Genomic DNA, 17196 nt, shown 5'->3' on the forward strand with positions numbered 1-17196 from the left:
ACAGGCCAGCTGGGACTAGTGTGGGTACAGGGCTTCTAGTGTGGGTATGAGAGGAGCAAAAGTAGCAATGGTCAGATTCTGATGCAGCATAAAGATTGGAAGGAGCTTAGACCGTCTCAGTGTCGTATAGGGACATTATAGACACTGATGGGCAGTGTGGGGATTGCAGGGTCCCTTATAGTGGTCTCTGCAGGTGTCAGGGCTCTGTCAGACCTATGACTATCAGGCAGGCTCTGAGTGCAAGTGAGAGTCACGGGACAGGCCCTGTGTACAGCCTGGTTTGGGGACATTTCCAGGTGCCCCATGGACTGCAAAATAAAGGCAAAGGACACAGGGAAGCCAGCAGTTCCCATGCACAGGACATAAATACTTGTAGACCTTTCTAGAATTTCCATAGACCATCTGTCACTAGTCCTCACTATAGAAGGCACCAGCATTCTGCCCTCTACTTCAATTGGTGAGACAGCTAGTCTAACTCCAGCAGTAAGGCCTCAGGGAAGACAGTAAGAACTCACAGGTGACCTCTTTTACTATTGAAACAGGCTCTTCCTATGGAGCCCAGAGTGACTGTAGGGTCCTAATTCTCCTGCCTCACAGTGACTGTAAATTCAAATCTACCTTCAAGAGCAATTGATTAATAGCACAGGGGGGAAGATCAGATTAAGGCTATCTAAAGGCCCCAGGGTGGTAGGATTACCAGGGTCCTAGTAATTTTCTCCAGCCTTAATTACAACCTGAGTCAGTCCTGCTGTATGGGATATCACCTGCTGCCCAGTGATATCACAACTTGGAATTCTTTGTCAAATATAAGCTGTTATGGGAATGAAGTAGCCACACAATAAACACTGGTCTGGATACTCCTAGGTCAAGAATCCCCTGTTGGAAATGCCTTGGACCGCACCATTTTACATTCTGGATCCTTCTGGCTTTTTAGCAGATTTATAAATACAAAAAAGAAAAATGGGCATAGTAATTTAAGCCTATGATCCCAGTCATGGGAAACTGAGTCAGGGTGATGGAAGACTGTAAGTTCCAGGGCAACCTGTGTTTCTAGAAAAAAAAAAAAGGCATGGTGAAGATTCCACTCAAGTAGAAACCAAAAGGCTTTCACATGGGGCCTGCATTCCACTGGTCAGCACTCCCATCGTCACAGCCACAGGGAGACACTGGGGAATTTTTCCCACTGTCTCTCTTTGGGATGCAGTCCACCCCATGATTCTATGTGAGGAATGCCCCAAAGGTTGCATCATGTGAGGGACCTAGATAGTTCCAGGATTGGGAGAATTCAGGAGTTTATTATTAGGGATGATCTACAGCTTTGGCAAAGCTTTTCCCTCCACATGGCAGCCCCAGGTTTGGCCCCAACAGTAAAAATAAAATCCCCCCCAAAATAATGCCAACAAAATATCACGAAGCCTAAATGTCTGACCAGTCTCCTCAAAAGTGCACAGGAACCTGACTCCACATTTAGGACCCACTATGGCCTCTGTGACCTGTGAGAAGGGATCTAATATGGGAATTAGTACAGTATGACTTATCCTTATGGATATCTTTGGTGACAATCACCACCTGACCCCTGAAAACCCATCTACCTGGGCGGCTCAGCACTCATGTCACCAAAAAAGCCCAGATCCTAGGGCCAGCATGGGCAGGAGGTGAAGAAAGTTTGTCCTTCTTGAACATCAGTTGCTGCTCCTGGCCTGACTCTATCCTCAGGAGACAGTGTTGCCCCAGAAAGTGTGGGTGTCAATGGCTATTCCCAGGCCAAGGCTGGGATACTGCTGGTCATCCCCGCAGTGACACCTCACCCCTGCATTGTGTGGTCATCCCCGCAGTGACACCTCACCCCTGCAGTGTGTGGTCATCCCCGCAGTGACACCTCACCCTTGCAGTGTGTGGTCATCCCTGCAGTGACACCTCACCACTGCAGTGTGTGGTCATCCCCGCAGTGACACCTCACCCCTGCAGTGTGTGGTCATCCCTGCAGTGACACCTCACCCCTGCACTGTGTGGTCATCCTCGCAGTGACACCTCACCCCTGCAGTGTGTGGTCATCCCTGCAGTGACATCTCACCCCTGCAGTGTGTGGTCATCCCCACAGTGACATCTCACCCCTGCAGTGTGTGGTCATCCCTGCAGTGATACCTCACCCCTGCACTGTGTGGTCATCCCTGCAGTGACACCTCACCCCTGCAGTGTGTGGTCATCCCCGCAGTGACACCTCACCCCTGCACTGTGTGGTCATCCCTGCAGTGACTCCTCACCCCTGCAGTGTGTGGTCATCCCTGCAGTGACTCCTCACCCCTGCACTGTGTGGTCATCCCTGCAGTGATGCCTCACCCCTACAGTGCAGACCTTTGGGCCTGTGGCCTTCAGGATCCGGATTATCTGTTAAACTCAGTTCATAATCAGAATGTTTTGTGTTCAGCCTCTGCCTGGACTGTACTCCAAGAAGAGTTCAAGGTTTTCTGTGGCAACATCTAGCGATCAAGCCTGAGCAAAAGGATTCTCACATCACCCTGCAGGCAGGTTCCCATAGTCAATTCTAGTCCATTTAAGCTGCTGCTGAAGATGCCTTGAAGGCATAGCCACAGCCACCCTGTGTGTTCAGAGGTGATGTTTTCCTTCAGGAACCTGATGCTGAGTCTTCTAACCCAGCAGGCGGTCCCTGCATCAGGCTGGAGTCTTGAGTTTCTGTGTTGTCCTGATACCACCTGCTGTGTTCTCCTGGGGCAGAATGGATCTCAGAAGGTCTGGGCCAGTCTCACTGGTTGAGGATTCTTGCAAGGCCTCATCTCCAATTCCTGAGGGAAGGTGTAGGTTAGGAGAATGCCTGGATTTGAAATTCAATGTTTTCAGATTTCAGGATTGGATGAGGGGTACTCAGCATGTGCATGTGTCCATGTCTCTGTATGCATGCACATGCAGGCCAGGGATGGACACCAGCAAACTTCCTCAGTCACCCTACCCCTCTCACACAAAGGAGCTCTCACACAGAGGCTGTGGCTCACAGATGAGGTTGCTCAGGCTTAGAGTCCCAGAGATTCTTCTGCTGTGCTTCAAAACTTTGAGAGAGAGAGAGAGAGAGAGAGAGAGAGAGAGAGAGAGAGAGAGAGAGAGATTGATTCTACCAGCTTGTACAACCATGCATGCACATATGGATGCCAGAGGGAAATATCCGGTGTCTTCCTTTTCGAACAGGGTCCTAATCAACTATCAGGTCTCTATATCTTAATATCTAGAAGGGGTCCCAGCATGAGCATAGCCAGGGCATACACATGCTTGGCTGTCAGTCAGGCAAGAGGCAGAGATCTTGTTCTATTTTTCATGGTTAATGCTCTTAGCACCCTTGAGGGCCTGGCGGAAAGCTGCCTGGAGACTGCTGGATCTGATGCTGGCCTAGACAGCCAGGGCTATTGATGATGGATGTCCAAAGTGGCCCTCATTCTTGGCAAACTTCTCTCTTCTAGTCTAAATGTGCTTGGGTGTTTAATGCAAGGACTGGGTTGTAGTTTTCCTGTTCTATCCTGCTGCCCCCTTGTTTTCTTCAGCGGGTCACCTGCCCTAGTGAGGAAAGAGAAGTGTGTGAGCCACAGCACCACCCTCCCATGCTTCTGCTTGCTGATCTGTGGTATCTGTTGATGTAGAACCGTTCCTGTGGCAGTCCTGTTGATGTTTGTGAGTTTTGAGGATTTACGCCAGTGTAGTAATGTGCATAGTCACCCTGGAAAACCCCACAGGAAGTTGGTCCCCAGGTTTCAGCACACAGAAGCACAGGCCATAAGAGATGCCCAGGAGTTGAAGGAGGTCCAGTAGATGTGCTGTTAGTTTCCTGTGTCTGATGCATGATTGTCCCTTGCTTAATAAAATGTATACACAAAACTCTTTAAGTGTCCCACTGACCTCTGAGAAAGAACATCAGTGGGAAGATGGCTTTGAACTCTTAACTCCCTGTTCCTTTCCTCATAACAGGTTTCTGTAGCAACCAAAGGAGAGAAGCCACCTGAGGGAAGGAAGTCCAAGACAGTGCCTAGGAGCAGAAGTAGGGTCTGGCTGTAGAGGGGACAAGTGGCTGGGTATAGGGACTCTAGGATCAGAAAAGAGGTTGCCTGGCATCTCCCACAGCAACGAAGACAGTCAAGCATAGTCATGCTCAAAAGACAGTCTGATCCAGACTGTCCCTCATTTCCCAGGCGATTATAGATGGTGTCAGGTAGCAGTTGAAAACTGGCCATCAGGGCATGATTCAAGTGTTTATTAAGGTATCATGGCATCAAGAGTATATGAGGGAATAGCCATATGTACACAGAACGACTTGCAGATCCAGAGAGCAGGGAGGGAATAGTCAGGAGCTCCTGCTTGCTGCTGCCTTAGGGGTTCTACAGAAATCCCAGTGGCACTTGGGAAGTGGAGGCAATATCAATTAGGGATTGTGGCCACATGGGGAGATTGAGACCAGCCATGTGCTGTGGCATCAGAACACTGACCAGCGATGACAAAATGAAACATAAAACACTGGTTGCTCAGCTTTGATACTGCTGACTGCTGACGTGGCCAGGGGCCATCCGGTTCACCAAAGGCTCAGCCAACAGTTGTCTCTCCACTCAATAAAAGTCAAAGAGTGGCCCAGCTCCACAACCAAATGTGTGCCCACATTGCAATGGCTCCGGTACTGTTTCACCTCAGCTGCGGAGATCTCAGGATCCATGAGTGTCCAGCACGCACACACCCGAAAGAGACAGTCTTAGGGGTCGTAGGCAGGACTGAGGGTGGTGAGCCTCTGCCTCACGGCTCAACGGCCCTGACCTTGGCATTGTTTGGGCACAAGAGAGCAAAGTGCTGGGGACAGACAACCTGCAGTCTACCATGCTGGAAGGGCATGACTAACACTGATTGATCACATCCATGTGACTACTGAAGCTTTTCCTGCTCTCTGTAGTGGTGACCTTACAGAAACCATGCACACCCGGTTTAGACTGTATTAAAGTAGCCACCATTTCAGGGTTCCCTGCAAGGTGCCATGGGACAGTAGTAGCATGAGTCTGCATGTATCTCGACAGTTTTCACTAGGGACTACACACACACACACACACACACACACACACACACAAACACACACATACACACACACTTACTGACATGGTGCACATTCTTTGCACACAGAAGAAAGTGAGTAGTAGTGAAAACACACCAATCATGGAATTGATGGAGGGAGTTGTGGGCAGAAGCTGGGGTTTAGAGTTACTTAAAGGCCCTATGCAGGCTCTCCTTTTGTTGGATGAGAAACTTCAACTGCAATGTGGTTCTTTATTTTCTTTCTCTAAAGCACGGAGGGCTAGGGTGGATCTCAGGGCTTTGAGCATGTTCGGCAAGTGCAGTCACACTGAATTAAATCCTAGGGCTGGAACCCTATTAATCTTCTACAGAATTATAGAGCAGCCTGGATGAAGACTCTCAGCTGAAAATGTGGACAACTCAAGACAGGTACTGGACAATGGCTGTCAGACTTGACTGAAGACTGGAAATGTTTTGCTATCTCACAGGAAAAGAAGGCCCCTCCCACTACACTGTACTCTAAGGACATTTTATTCAGGATAGGATGACATGAACTATTGTCTCATGTCACAGATGTCAGCACAAAGTATCCAAGGTATTGTATGCCAATGGTAGCATCAACAGAACAAAGCACACAGTGTCATGAAGACATAAATTATGAGTTTGTGTAGCAAGACCCAGGCCTCTTCCAGGTTCTTAGATAGTAACTGAGAACCTCAAATACGGTAGTGATGTGATAGTGTGGTGTAAATCTAGTTACAACTAGTTTTGACACAGATGACACTTTTTGTGTCATGGTCAGCTTATAGTGAATGACTAGACCTAAGCATGAGAATAACCAAATACTACATTGCTTCTCTAGCTGCTGAGCTTCTAAAAGCCCTGGGGTGACAGCAAGCTTTTGTGGACATACTGGATTGGTCCTTCTGTACTTTAACTCTCTGAGTCACCTGCACTCTCAGCAAGTTAGATGAATTCCACAAATTGGAAATCAGTCACCTGGAAAAAATACATTCTCAATATGATCCCAGATTGGCCATGGAAAAAGGGTAGCTTGAACTGTCCCACCTCGGTTGGGCTTGCACAGGCCTGCTCTCCAACAGAAACCTGTGTTCACAGCTGCAGGCTACATTCACTATGGATGCTCTTGAGGTTCCTTCCTAAACTACTTAGATTACAATAATTTTCTTGCTAACAATCAAAAAACTGATTATGCCAAGCTGGCCTACAAGAAGCTAGTTTCTATTCTGTATTTTATCAGATGTGCAGAATACATATGGTCATCATTGATAACAGGTGAATGATCTGCTCTAATATGGACACTAAGTGATGCTGGAGGACGATCCTGACCCACAATGAGCAGTGGGGACACCAGAGCCCTGTAGGGATGCCTGGCAACCTAACACGTTGAGCACGCACAGCTCAGTAAGTTCCCTGTGAACACACATCTCCTGAGATCTCTCTATTTAATCATAGGTGATCCTGTCCACCTAATACAGCACCTCATGTGGAATAACAAAAGCCACCTACAGGAGATGTGGTGATGACTCGCAGGGTAGAGCACCTGCTGCTCTCTCAGAAGAACCACATGGACCCTAACAATTGGGTAAAGCGTGTCAGTGATTACATCATAAAGTGTGTGTCCGAGGAACAGCCACATTCTCCACACAAAAGACACTGTCACACTGAGTACCCCTTGGTGACTTTGAATTCACTTATTAGCCCAGGATCCATGGAACATGCAGAGATCCATGTGTAGCTGTCAGTTCTAAGTCCACAGGAGGGGAGAGAACCCTTGAGTAAGAATGATGGTCTTAAGAGTCAAGAGATAGAATTCAATTTTTATTCATAACAAATACATTTTTACAACAAAACAGGATTAAAATGAATAAAAATATTTAAAAATATTTGAAAGTAAAAATAGTAACAAGAACATATAAATATGAAACAACAAAAAGAAAACTTCAATTAAAATCATGACAAAAATATTTCTAAAAGCATATTCTTAAGGAACATTTAGAAGCACAGATGTATTGCTGTTTCTCCTCTAGCCCACATAATGAAAGGCGGTCCCCCAAGTTGTCTCTCAAGTGCTGTTTTCTGAGAAGAAAGTAAGACTTCAATCAGTCAGGCTGGCTTAGTTGTATATAAATTTAGCGTCTCTAAGAAATGACAAATTAACTCAGAGGATGAATACTCATCCAAAAAATGTTGTTACCATTCAGGATGTTGGTCATCAGGGACTCCTGAGAAAGCAACTTATTCTTCAGGAAGCTCTCTTATTGCTGTGTGTCCAATTCCAGCTCTCTTGCACTTTCTGAGACCTGGGAGAGGAAGGCAGTTTTTCAGACACTGATTTGGTGGGGAAATGCAAGCCAGCTGTCAGAATGCTGCCTTCTACCACCTCAGTTCTATTGGACAGTCGACATGGACATTTTAAGTGATATCATTGTTGCTAACTCTGTGGGCAGGGCAAAATCTCCAGAGAGCCTCACAGTAATGTGGGCTGACAATATGGGACCCAGACTTATACCAGTGCAAAACAAGAACAGGGCAATGGCAAGAGACCTCATCAGGTTGCAGGAAGAAAGGAGATGTCCATATGTCACCAAGGATAAAGCCAATGACAAGTACTAATTTGACATTTGCACTTGGTTCTTATCCCAAAGGTGCTTCCTACACAAGAGATCACATGACCACAGTGTGTCATTTGTCAAAGAACCAAGAACTTGTTCAAAACTCTACATAGGATCCAATGTATCACATGGATATGCAATAATATGATATGTTATTCATCTGTCACCATTTCTAGACTGCAGCTTCAAAACGAGCAGCAAAATATGCTTGCACAATAATTCAGTTTCTGAAAAGTGGTTAACTTCCCAGAATACTTGTGCATAGGCAGAGCAATGAACAATTCCATTACATGAGGTGGTTGGCTGGTTGTGAGTGTAAATTAGAAAGGTGGTAAGAGAAGCAAAGATGTATCAAATTGGCAAATTTTATCAGATATTGTTAAGCTAACAGGTCCCTACCTGATAATGCTGGTTCTGGCCGTTGATGGTCTTTATCTTTCTTGTTAAAGTCAACCAAATATTTCTGGTTCAGTGCACAATCAAGATGTACCTCCTTGCTCTCCTGCTTCAGTGGGACCAACTTCTTCCTACATGTGTTCTCCATCAGGAGCTGGCTGAGCAGGTTTCTGGAAATACAGTCTGCATAGTAAGATCATGCTGGCCCTTTCTCCCATTCCTACTCCCAAGTCCCACTAACTCTACCAGGTCCCAGATACCCATGAAGACTTAATAAAATGCATCTTGATACATATAAGGCTGCTGCACAGAACATAAAGAGTTAATTCGGGGAAGAATAAATTGTTTGCTTGGCCTGACACCAATTAGTGTCCACACCTCTGAGAAAGAACATGGATCCACAACTATCCATGAAAGCCCAATGCATGGGGGCAACATGAATTAGTACTGGGCCAACACCCTCAAAAGAGGTCAGTAGAACCAAGAGAAGGTCATGCTAACCATGTGGTCCACGCACTGAGTGTTGTAAAACCTGGTGTGACACCATAGGTCCAGGTCAGCCTAATAAACTTCTGCTGAATTCAATCAGTGCTGTTCTCTCTAGAGCCTTTTGAAGATGCCTCGACAATCCTGGGATGAGGAACAGTCTTTTATGGAACTGAAAACTGAGTCCTAATGACCCTGGAACACTGATGGGTAAATAGCACAAGAGATAGAACCAGAGCTGAAGACCGTCCAATCCAGAACAAAGAAAGTCAGAAATGGCCATTCCACAAGTGATAGCCTTTCTGACCAGGACTTACCTAGAGAAGGTAATCTCCTTCTTCAGCCTATGGTTGTTCTCATGGACCTCAGTGTTCTCCATCTCTAAGTTGTGCAGAATTGACATGACCGCCTCCTCCATTCTCTCCAGGTCTTCATAATATGGATTTGGCCTGAAGTGTGACCTGGCCCCAAATGATAGAATACAATGAACATCCGCATTTAGGAATATATGAACTCAGGGTGGGTCCTAAATTACCCCAGGCTGCTGCCTGGATCTTCCAGCACTCAGTCACCTGCCTAGCAAGTACAGAGACTCACCATAAACTCACTGCAATTACAATCTTGCAAAGCCACCAGCTGTCAAGGGCTTTGCAAATGCACACTGGGAACTCACTCTCCCTGACTTTATCCCTGAATTCTTCATTCAGACCACAAGTTCTGCTTTTAAATAAATGGAAGCAGATGAGTCCATTTTCAATCTCACTCCTCAGGAAGGGTCAGGTTCTGAATCTCCACTATATGGGAGGTGAGGTTTAGCACAGGGTGGTTAGGGAGGCACAGCTTTCTAGAACCCAAAACCTTAATAGGATAAGAAGGTGACCTTGCAGACCCAGGAATGAAACAAGAGCATTTGGAGCGATTCATACCTGTTCTTCATGGATCTCTCTGTCAGAAACCTCAGGCGATCTCTCAGGTCATTTCTCTCCTCGGTAATGAGCTGCAGCTCTTTAATCAGCCTCTCCTTTTCCTTCTTGGCCTGATTCTCGCTTAGTTCAGTGCCAGGGGATGATGTTTCTCTCCCAGCGTCTGTAGGTAGAAGAACACAAGTGAACCTGCATGGGGAGAATGCATAGAGTGTTCATAGACCTCAGTGAGGCCTAAACAGGAGAATAAGCCAGGAACCCAGTGTCACTGCTAGGCGATTGGTCTATGCTTAAGAGGCCTCCTCAGTGGATCTCAGTTCTCCCACTACTCTATAGATACCAAGAGACATAAGCAGCCAGGTGTTCCCTATGCCGGACATCACGTGCTTACATGTACCACGGAGATGGCTTCTCCAGGATTATCATCAGCTGAACAGGGTACAGCTTGGTTTCAGGACCCTCACTCCTGTGGCTTCAGAACTCAGATGATAAATTCACCATCCAGAAAACTTGAGTGATTGGAGACACTCAGATGCCCTACCCTGATACTCTAAGCCAACAACTTTGGATTTAAAACGCATTTCCGGGGAGGATATGTTCAACAGACTTATCAGTGTCCCTATGTGAAATACCAAATGCCCCAGAAGTGCGAATAGGTTACAGGCTGAATCTTGGTCTACACGATCCAAATAGTTTTGGTATTTTAGAAACATGTTTGTAACACACACTCTAATATATAAAGCTAACGATGACCCTGCCAGTTAGAAGAAATCAGAGAAGGTCTAAGAACATAAGGTTATTGCCTGGAGCACAATCTCTCCCTGTTACTACTGTCAGATACCCACTGTATTTAAAGAAGCAATGATAGTGAAATACATTGCTGCCCTGTCTAAACTCAGAAAAGGTGGACCCTCCATGACTACTGATGAGGTTATTATATCAATGTAACATAACAAATGAACTGAAAAGTAAAGACCAGAAGTCCACAGTATAATAGCATTGGCCTTACCATATCCTCCCAGTGGGGATGGGGAAACTAAAGTTCTGAAATCCTGACTTTCAGGAATTGTGATATTCATGGAAATTCAATTCCTTTTCAGATGCTCCAGTTGTTGTGGCCCATTGCTAGAAAGGTCAGCGTAAGCCTGCAGCCACCCTGGCAGGAAGCTCAAAATACACTACCCAGAACTTACTCCACATTCCCCAGAAGTGCTGTCTTTGTCCATCATTACTTTGAGACGAAAGGCCAGACTCCTTCACTCTAGTCTCTCCAGAATCGACGTTCCCCCTCCCAAAACGCTTGCGAAGACAGGAAAACATGTCTTAGCTTGTAACCGCCAGACTCAGACTGAGAGAAACTAGGGCACTGGTCGTCACTACAACACTGGTGACATCACAGAGGATTCCAGAACTCTCTAGGAGACAATAGAATGTCCAAGAAGGGACAGCTGATGTCATGGGGAGCAGACTTTGCCTCCCTGCTAATGTTCTCCCTGTACTGAGCATAAGCAGAGGTGCCCTTTCCAGGAGACTTTCCTGGGGCAGAGCCACTGAGCATCTCCTGCTTCCAAAGCCAAATTTTCCTCAAGGCTTGATTATAAAAACCTTAGTAATTACTATGCATCTAAATGAATGTTTCCTTCCATATCTTGCCCCAAAATGTCTCATCCTAACTCAAATTGTCCACATTCACCAATGTTAGCCATTAAACCTTCCTGAGATTTCACACCAGCTTGAATATGCAGTCAAAAGTTCTCCTGTCTCATTCTGTACAGGTGCTTTATATCACATCAAGAAATAGTCTGCATGGTAGGTTACAACATGCGTGTGTATTAGGGGAACACTCATGAAGTCATGTGCTTAGCAATCGACAATTGCCAGAAAATTCCTTAGGAGAAAGAGTTGAAGTCTTTAAGGTGCTAGGAAAAGTGTGGAGACCAGTTGGCAGAGGAAAATGCAATATTGGAGACACCAGTGAAGGGAACCTCATGCTGCTTGTGGGGTTCTGCTCTCTGCACCAATGTCGCTAAAGGAGCACTGATCACAGGCCTGAGTAAGATGTACCATGAGCTTCTATCAGAAAAATAAAATAAACAAGAGATATAGAGGGTACACAGAAATGTCTAAAATGAGGCTATAAACATCATTAAGTGGATAGAGCAAGGTCCCAGCACCTGTACACTGGGAAATGGCCACCACACCAAACACAAAAGTAGTAACACATTTATCATAGTAAAACACATTTATAATAGTAAAAAATGAATACTTTATAGAATGCACCCACTAACACTGATTGATCACATCCGTAGTTCAAATTTTGGGGGCAAATTCATGGCCTTAACTACCTTTGTCTCAACTTATATAGCAAAAAATAAGAAAGAACGAGAAAAGACAAAGTCAAAACTAAAAGCTCAAGCTTCTCATATGAGGATTGCAGGAAGTGTTATATGGGAGTCAGTTCTGATTAGGCCATTTTAGATAGAACAGTGCATAGTGACCCTTAATGTGATGGGCCCTATATAAAGCTTTTTGCAATATTGGAATTTTAACAAACCTCATCCAGTATGTACGGAAGAGGCAAAGATGTGATCACCATGTCCTTACTCTGTATCAGGTTATTTTTCTGCATCCTTGATTGTCAGGCATAGAACAGCAACAATCTGAAATAGCTGGTAGACATGGAAAAACATGGCTAAAACTATAGTTGTGGGTTACACACCTCAACTGTGAAAGGCTAATGCTGTGTGCACAGTCCTTGGAGGCCACTCTTTTAAGCCTAATTATTTCAAACTGAAAGGAGGTTTATCTGAGCTCAAGGTGATCCTGGCCAGCCAGGTAGAGGGCAACATGTGATACTTGAGACCCTGTTTTAAACCAGCACAGAAATCCACACTTCATTCAAAGCATCATCTACGAATTCTCGATTATTTACCATTCTCTCCCTACCAGTCGTTCTGTTTGGAATGGTAGAAAACAACTGGAACTGATATTTCTATTTTAAGGACCTTGATCTCTCTTTTTTTTAGGTCCACATTAAGAGTGCATACAAATGGACATCACCATCTGAACATCTTAGTATTATCTACTCTGTATATATAGCATAATACTGTGCCTATGACAGTCTTAAGCTTCCTTGAGTGTAGTTGCCCCATCAAGAAGTGTGAAGTTCTGAGTTCAAACCCCAGTGATGCTTTAAAGGGACTAGAAGAAAGCCATCAGAGATACTCCACTTCTTTGTCCTTAGATTAAATCAAGTTGACACAATGTGAACCTGGTGGGCTATTTAACCAGCATCTTTCTCCCAACCCCACTTCCACGAGTTCAGTCCAGGGCAGAATTCATCCCCCACCATCCTAGATATTTCTTTATATATTTCTACAAGAGCCAGGTTTCTTTTTTTTTAATAGAATTAGTTGTAGGCAATCAACTGCTGCCCTATGTGAGAAATGATTAGTATCTATTGCAACTTACCACACTGTATTTGTGTATACAAGTACATTATTGGAAATCCAGCATTACTGAGGGATTGGAAACCAGTGCTGTGGCCTTGCCTTTCTGTGCCTCTTCCTGGCTCACAGGCAGCTGGGGGCAGACCTTGAGTTCCTCTTCAGGGACAGAGTGATGTTGAATGGGCACTGAGCAGGCAGAGAAACACAGCTGAGGCAGCTCCTTTCAGTTATTAAACACATCATCTCCTTCCGATCTTAAGGGCTATTGCTGAGGTCTTGCCCCCATACCTACCTTAATAGCAGTGAATTTGTTACACAGCAGCCAGCTCTTTCCTATTGCTCTGTAATACGCCTCCACATCATGGATGCCAAGAAAAACACTAACAAAGAACAAAAAACTCTGACGTTGAACTGTGTGGTGCTGGTCACATACCCTGTTATGTTCTGTATGTTATGAGGTTTGTTAATCTTAACAAGTTCCCCAAGTGTATTCTTCACATAGGACCCAATAGATTCAAGGAAAATAGGAACAATTATGTGTAAAATGGCCTGAGTCAGGGCCCATAGACCGAAGCATTTCCAACACTTGTGCACCAGCCCATGTGGATTTTGCAATGAGCGGGGCCTAGCAATGTCCAGTACACAGTTGTGAGCTGTTGCTCTGGTTGAACTGTATTGGTGTGTGCATTAATAAACTACACCTATTTAAATGAATTCAGTGTCCTGTGGTTTGAATCCAGACCCCTTGACACCAGGTCTTCCCTTCTGCAGCACTCGGGAAAAAGGCTAAGTTTAGGAAAGGTGACCTCTTGTCATAAGTTATGTGACAAGAGGGATGGTGAATGATCCCTTGTGATAAGAATCAAGGTTTCCTCTGTGGTATTTAGGTCTATACTGGCCCTGTGCAACAGCTTCAAGAACCCATTTCTGATTTTCCTTGGGATTCCCGTGATGATGCACTCAGACAGGATTGGAAACAACCAAAACGGTGGTCAGACTTGATTTATAAAATGTAGGTAACATTGCAAACTTATGTTGTAGGATATTTGATCATATTGTCATCCCAAATATTGTGTTATTTACTTAGAAAAAAACCTTCTGGCTGTGTAGTTCAGTACTAGCACCAATATTTAACCCTAGAGCTATTTTTGTTTGTTTGTTTGTTTGTTTTTTGTTTTTGTTTTTGGATGAACAAGTACTTTCCTATTTTGTGGCCCAGCCCTATCTCTTACTTCTTTGCACAGTCATAGAGAGACCTCAAACATATACTCAGACAAAGCCAGGGGAGTGTATAAAAGGGCCTAAGGCAATACCACATAATGACATTGAAAGTGGGCTCTCTTCTTCATGCACGCCTCCAGCTCTCCTGACATCTACATGAATTATAACTCCTAATGCAGTGTAAATGATGTCTGCGCTATTGCTGAAGGAATCATGAGAATAACAACTGTAAACATTCCACCATGGATAGAATTTGTGGAAAGAGGCAACTGGCAGCCAATGAGAGGGCTCTACAGTTAAAGGGGCTTGCTGTCAAGTCTGATGAGCTTGACTCAATCCCCAGGACCCACGTGGTAAAAAGGAGAGAACCAAGGGACAAGCTGTCCTCTGGCTTCCACTCATGTGCTTACATGTATGTGAGTATATATGTATATGTCTGTATGTACGTGTGGATATGAATGTGTGTATGCATGTATGTGTATACGTGTATATGTATATGTGTGTATATGTCTGTCTATATGTGTGTATAGGTGTATTTGTATATGTGTATATGTATTGTATGTGTGTGTATGTGTGTATGTATATGTGTATGTGTGTATGCATGTATGTGTGTATGTGTGTATGTGTGTGTATGTATGTGTGTATGCATGTAGGTGTGTATATATCTGTGCATGAGCATGAATGTGTATAGTCATGTATATGCATGTGTTTTCTGGTACGTGTATTCGTGTTTATGTACGAATGTATGTGTGTATATGTATGTATGGACACACAAACACACACAATGTTAAAACATAAAAAGCTCCTTGGAGTATTCACCGTGCCTGGATAAGTGGTGACCATGTGGGGGAAACACATGTCCATGTAAGCACACCTGTTCACGTGCACTGAGCAATGCCCAGCCTGGTCTTGAGCTCACTACCTGCCCAACGATGAGTTTCTGCCCACCTGGTCTTCTCAGAGCCAGGCGACGATTGTTCCTGCCATTCCAGTTCTGTTCCAGTTTCTCATGCCACAAACCTTCTAGCTTGAATCGCACCTACTGACGCAGGAACCTAACAGCCTCCAACCCAGTGAAGTAAGTAAACTTCTTCCTGACATCCTCAGGCTTGGTGTCCCCCATGAGTCACAGGGAGGAAGGATGGCATGCACCAAGGAGAAGGGCCATGGGCAAGGAAGACAGGATCATAAGTCAGTCATCCCTGACACCAGCAAAGTGTGTGCTTCAGAGCTGGCTCTGCTCACTCTTGTCCCAGTGGCAGGACTTAAGAGTGGTGCATACCTGTCACCCAGCGCTCAGAGACGTCTGAGGCATGAGAACCAGGAGTTCATGGCCATCGTAACTAATGGTGAGATCAAAGCCAGCCTGGGCTGCATGAGACTCAGTCTCAAAGCAGGCAAGGAGGAACTTGCTATATTTGAGCAAGGAAGCTGCCATCCTCCTGGGTTCTAAACATTCACTGCAATACAGAAAGATGCTAGGGCTAGTGTGGCAGAAAGTAGGAGACAGAGAAGCCAGGTTAACCCTCACTAATCTTCTCATGCTGTGTGAGCTATGAGTAGATGGTGCCCTATACACTGTGGACAGGATGGTCTCTCAGACAGTTCAGAAAGCCATGGAGGACTCCAGCAATTCTCCACTTGGGTGTCACTTGAGTCTTATATGTGTGTGTTTACAAGCCAAAACATAAAATCCATAGGTGACTGTGTGAATTCAACATGGCCCAGCCATGTGCTGGAATATTATTCAGCCTTACATAGGATTCAGATTCTGATCCTTGAACAGGAATGAGAATGGTAGCCATTCTCCTAAGTCAGACCTCCAGGCAGTGCAAAGACAAACTAACACTGTATGACACCACTGAGGGCTGCAGTGTCACCAGTTATATAAAGACAGAAAGCAGGAAGGTTTACAGAGCCCCAGGGGTGACATGGAGGGGGGAGGTTGGAGGGTAGGTGTGTAAGTGGGACTGAGCCTCAGAGGAATCAGACATGGCTGCAGAATATGCATGTGGTTGCCTCCCATACCTGTGGGTGCTGCCTCCTCAGAAAGGCAAATACAGCAAAAGAAAGGACCAGAGGGGACAGGCTCTGACCTCCTGTAGACACACACAAATGACGTGACAGAATGTGCACACTGATGCCTTGCTGCAGGAGCAGTTGAGCTTCCAGAAGGGTTGAAAGAGGCTGGAAGGGCTGAGCATGGCACTGAGTTCAAGGACATAGCTTTAGGTCCTGGGGAACCTACGGTGCCCAGGCCCCATCCTGCTGATACTGAGGGACACAGCTGACATTCAGGGTGATGGCTGGGCTGGGCTGGGGAATAGGTGTCCACTCTCACCTGCTCCAGCTTGAAGATGTGCTGGATGAAGTAGGACTGCAACTGCTTGTTGGATTCATTGATGCAAATCTGCTGGAAGCTATTCTGTTCAAAGTCCTCAAATCTGAATATGGCCAAGACACCAATGGGCAAGCACTGGGAGATAAGGTTTGGTTATAGCCGGGGCCTCCTGGAAAGACTAGCCCTCCTGAGAGGAGTTGCAGCAGAGGGGGTGTGTTTTCCTGACCTGTTTGGTACCCAGTGTTCTTTGCCAAGGGTTCCTTTATTACTTCTTGATGGAACCAGGCCTGCACATATCCAGGAAGCATTGGGGTGGAACCTGGGCTTGGTGCCCACATGCTGGCATCGCTGAGGGTGAAGCCTAGCCTATCACACTTCCAGACACCGAGTGCAGATGCCTGGGTTCCTATAGAATGGCGGTTCTTACCGTTCCTAATCCTGTGTCTCTTTATTTCAGTTCCTCATGTTGTGATCCCAACCATAAACTTATTGGAGAGCTACTTCATGAGTGTAACTTTGTTACTGTGAGGAACTGTAATGTAAATGTCTGGTGTGCAGGAGCTCTGATGTAGAACCCACAGATTGAGAGCAGCTGCTGTAGAGGATGAGAGTCCCCTGCCAGCCCTGGTGTTTGCAGAGATCCCCTGGGTTCCTAGTCTCCATGGCTTTCCCAAGGACAGGGTTTATTC

The 17196-nt window shown here is 45.5% G+C and overlaps 3 protein-coding genes across 5 annotated transcripts in view; 1 reads left to right on the top strand and 2 right to left on the bottom strand.

Moving 5' to 3' along the window:
• The window catches only part of LOC147999107 (uncharacterized), a 924037-nt gene that overhangs the window by 89431 nt on the left and 817410 nt on the right, over window positions 1-17196 (bottom strand). The gene's annotated exons all lie outside the window — the stretch shown is intronic.
• LOC147999110 (disks large homolog 5-like) overlaps window positions 1-17196 on the top strand; it is a 260765-nt gene that overhangs the window by 21541 nt on the left and 222028 nt on the right. The gene's annotated exons all lie outside the window — the stretch shown is intronic.
• LOC147999111 (disks large homolog 5-like) lies at window positions 6887-10846 on the bottom strand. Its single transcript, XM_087596712.1, has 6 exons — window positions 10690-10846; window positions 9500-9659; window positions 8891-9034; window positions 8091-8257; window positions 7274-7379; window positions 6887-7155 (listed from the first exon to the last, which is right to left on the bottom strand). The coding sequence occupies exons 1-5, from the start codon at window positions 10814-10816 to the stop codon at window positions 7315-7317; spliced, it is 663 nt and encodes a 220-aa protein (XP_087452838.1). The 5' UTR covers window positions 10817-10846; the 3' UTR covers window positions 6887-7155; window positions 7274-7314.

This window comes from Rattus norvegicus, chromosome 19, assembly GCF_021556685.1.
Source record: "Rattus norvegicus strain SHRSP/BbbUtx chromosome 19, alternate assembly SHRSP_T2T, whole genome shotgun sequence".
Lineage (NCBI taxonomy): Eukaryota > Metazoa > Chordata > Mammalia > Rodentia > Muridae > Rattus > Rattus norvegicus.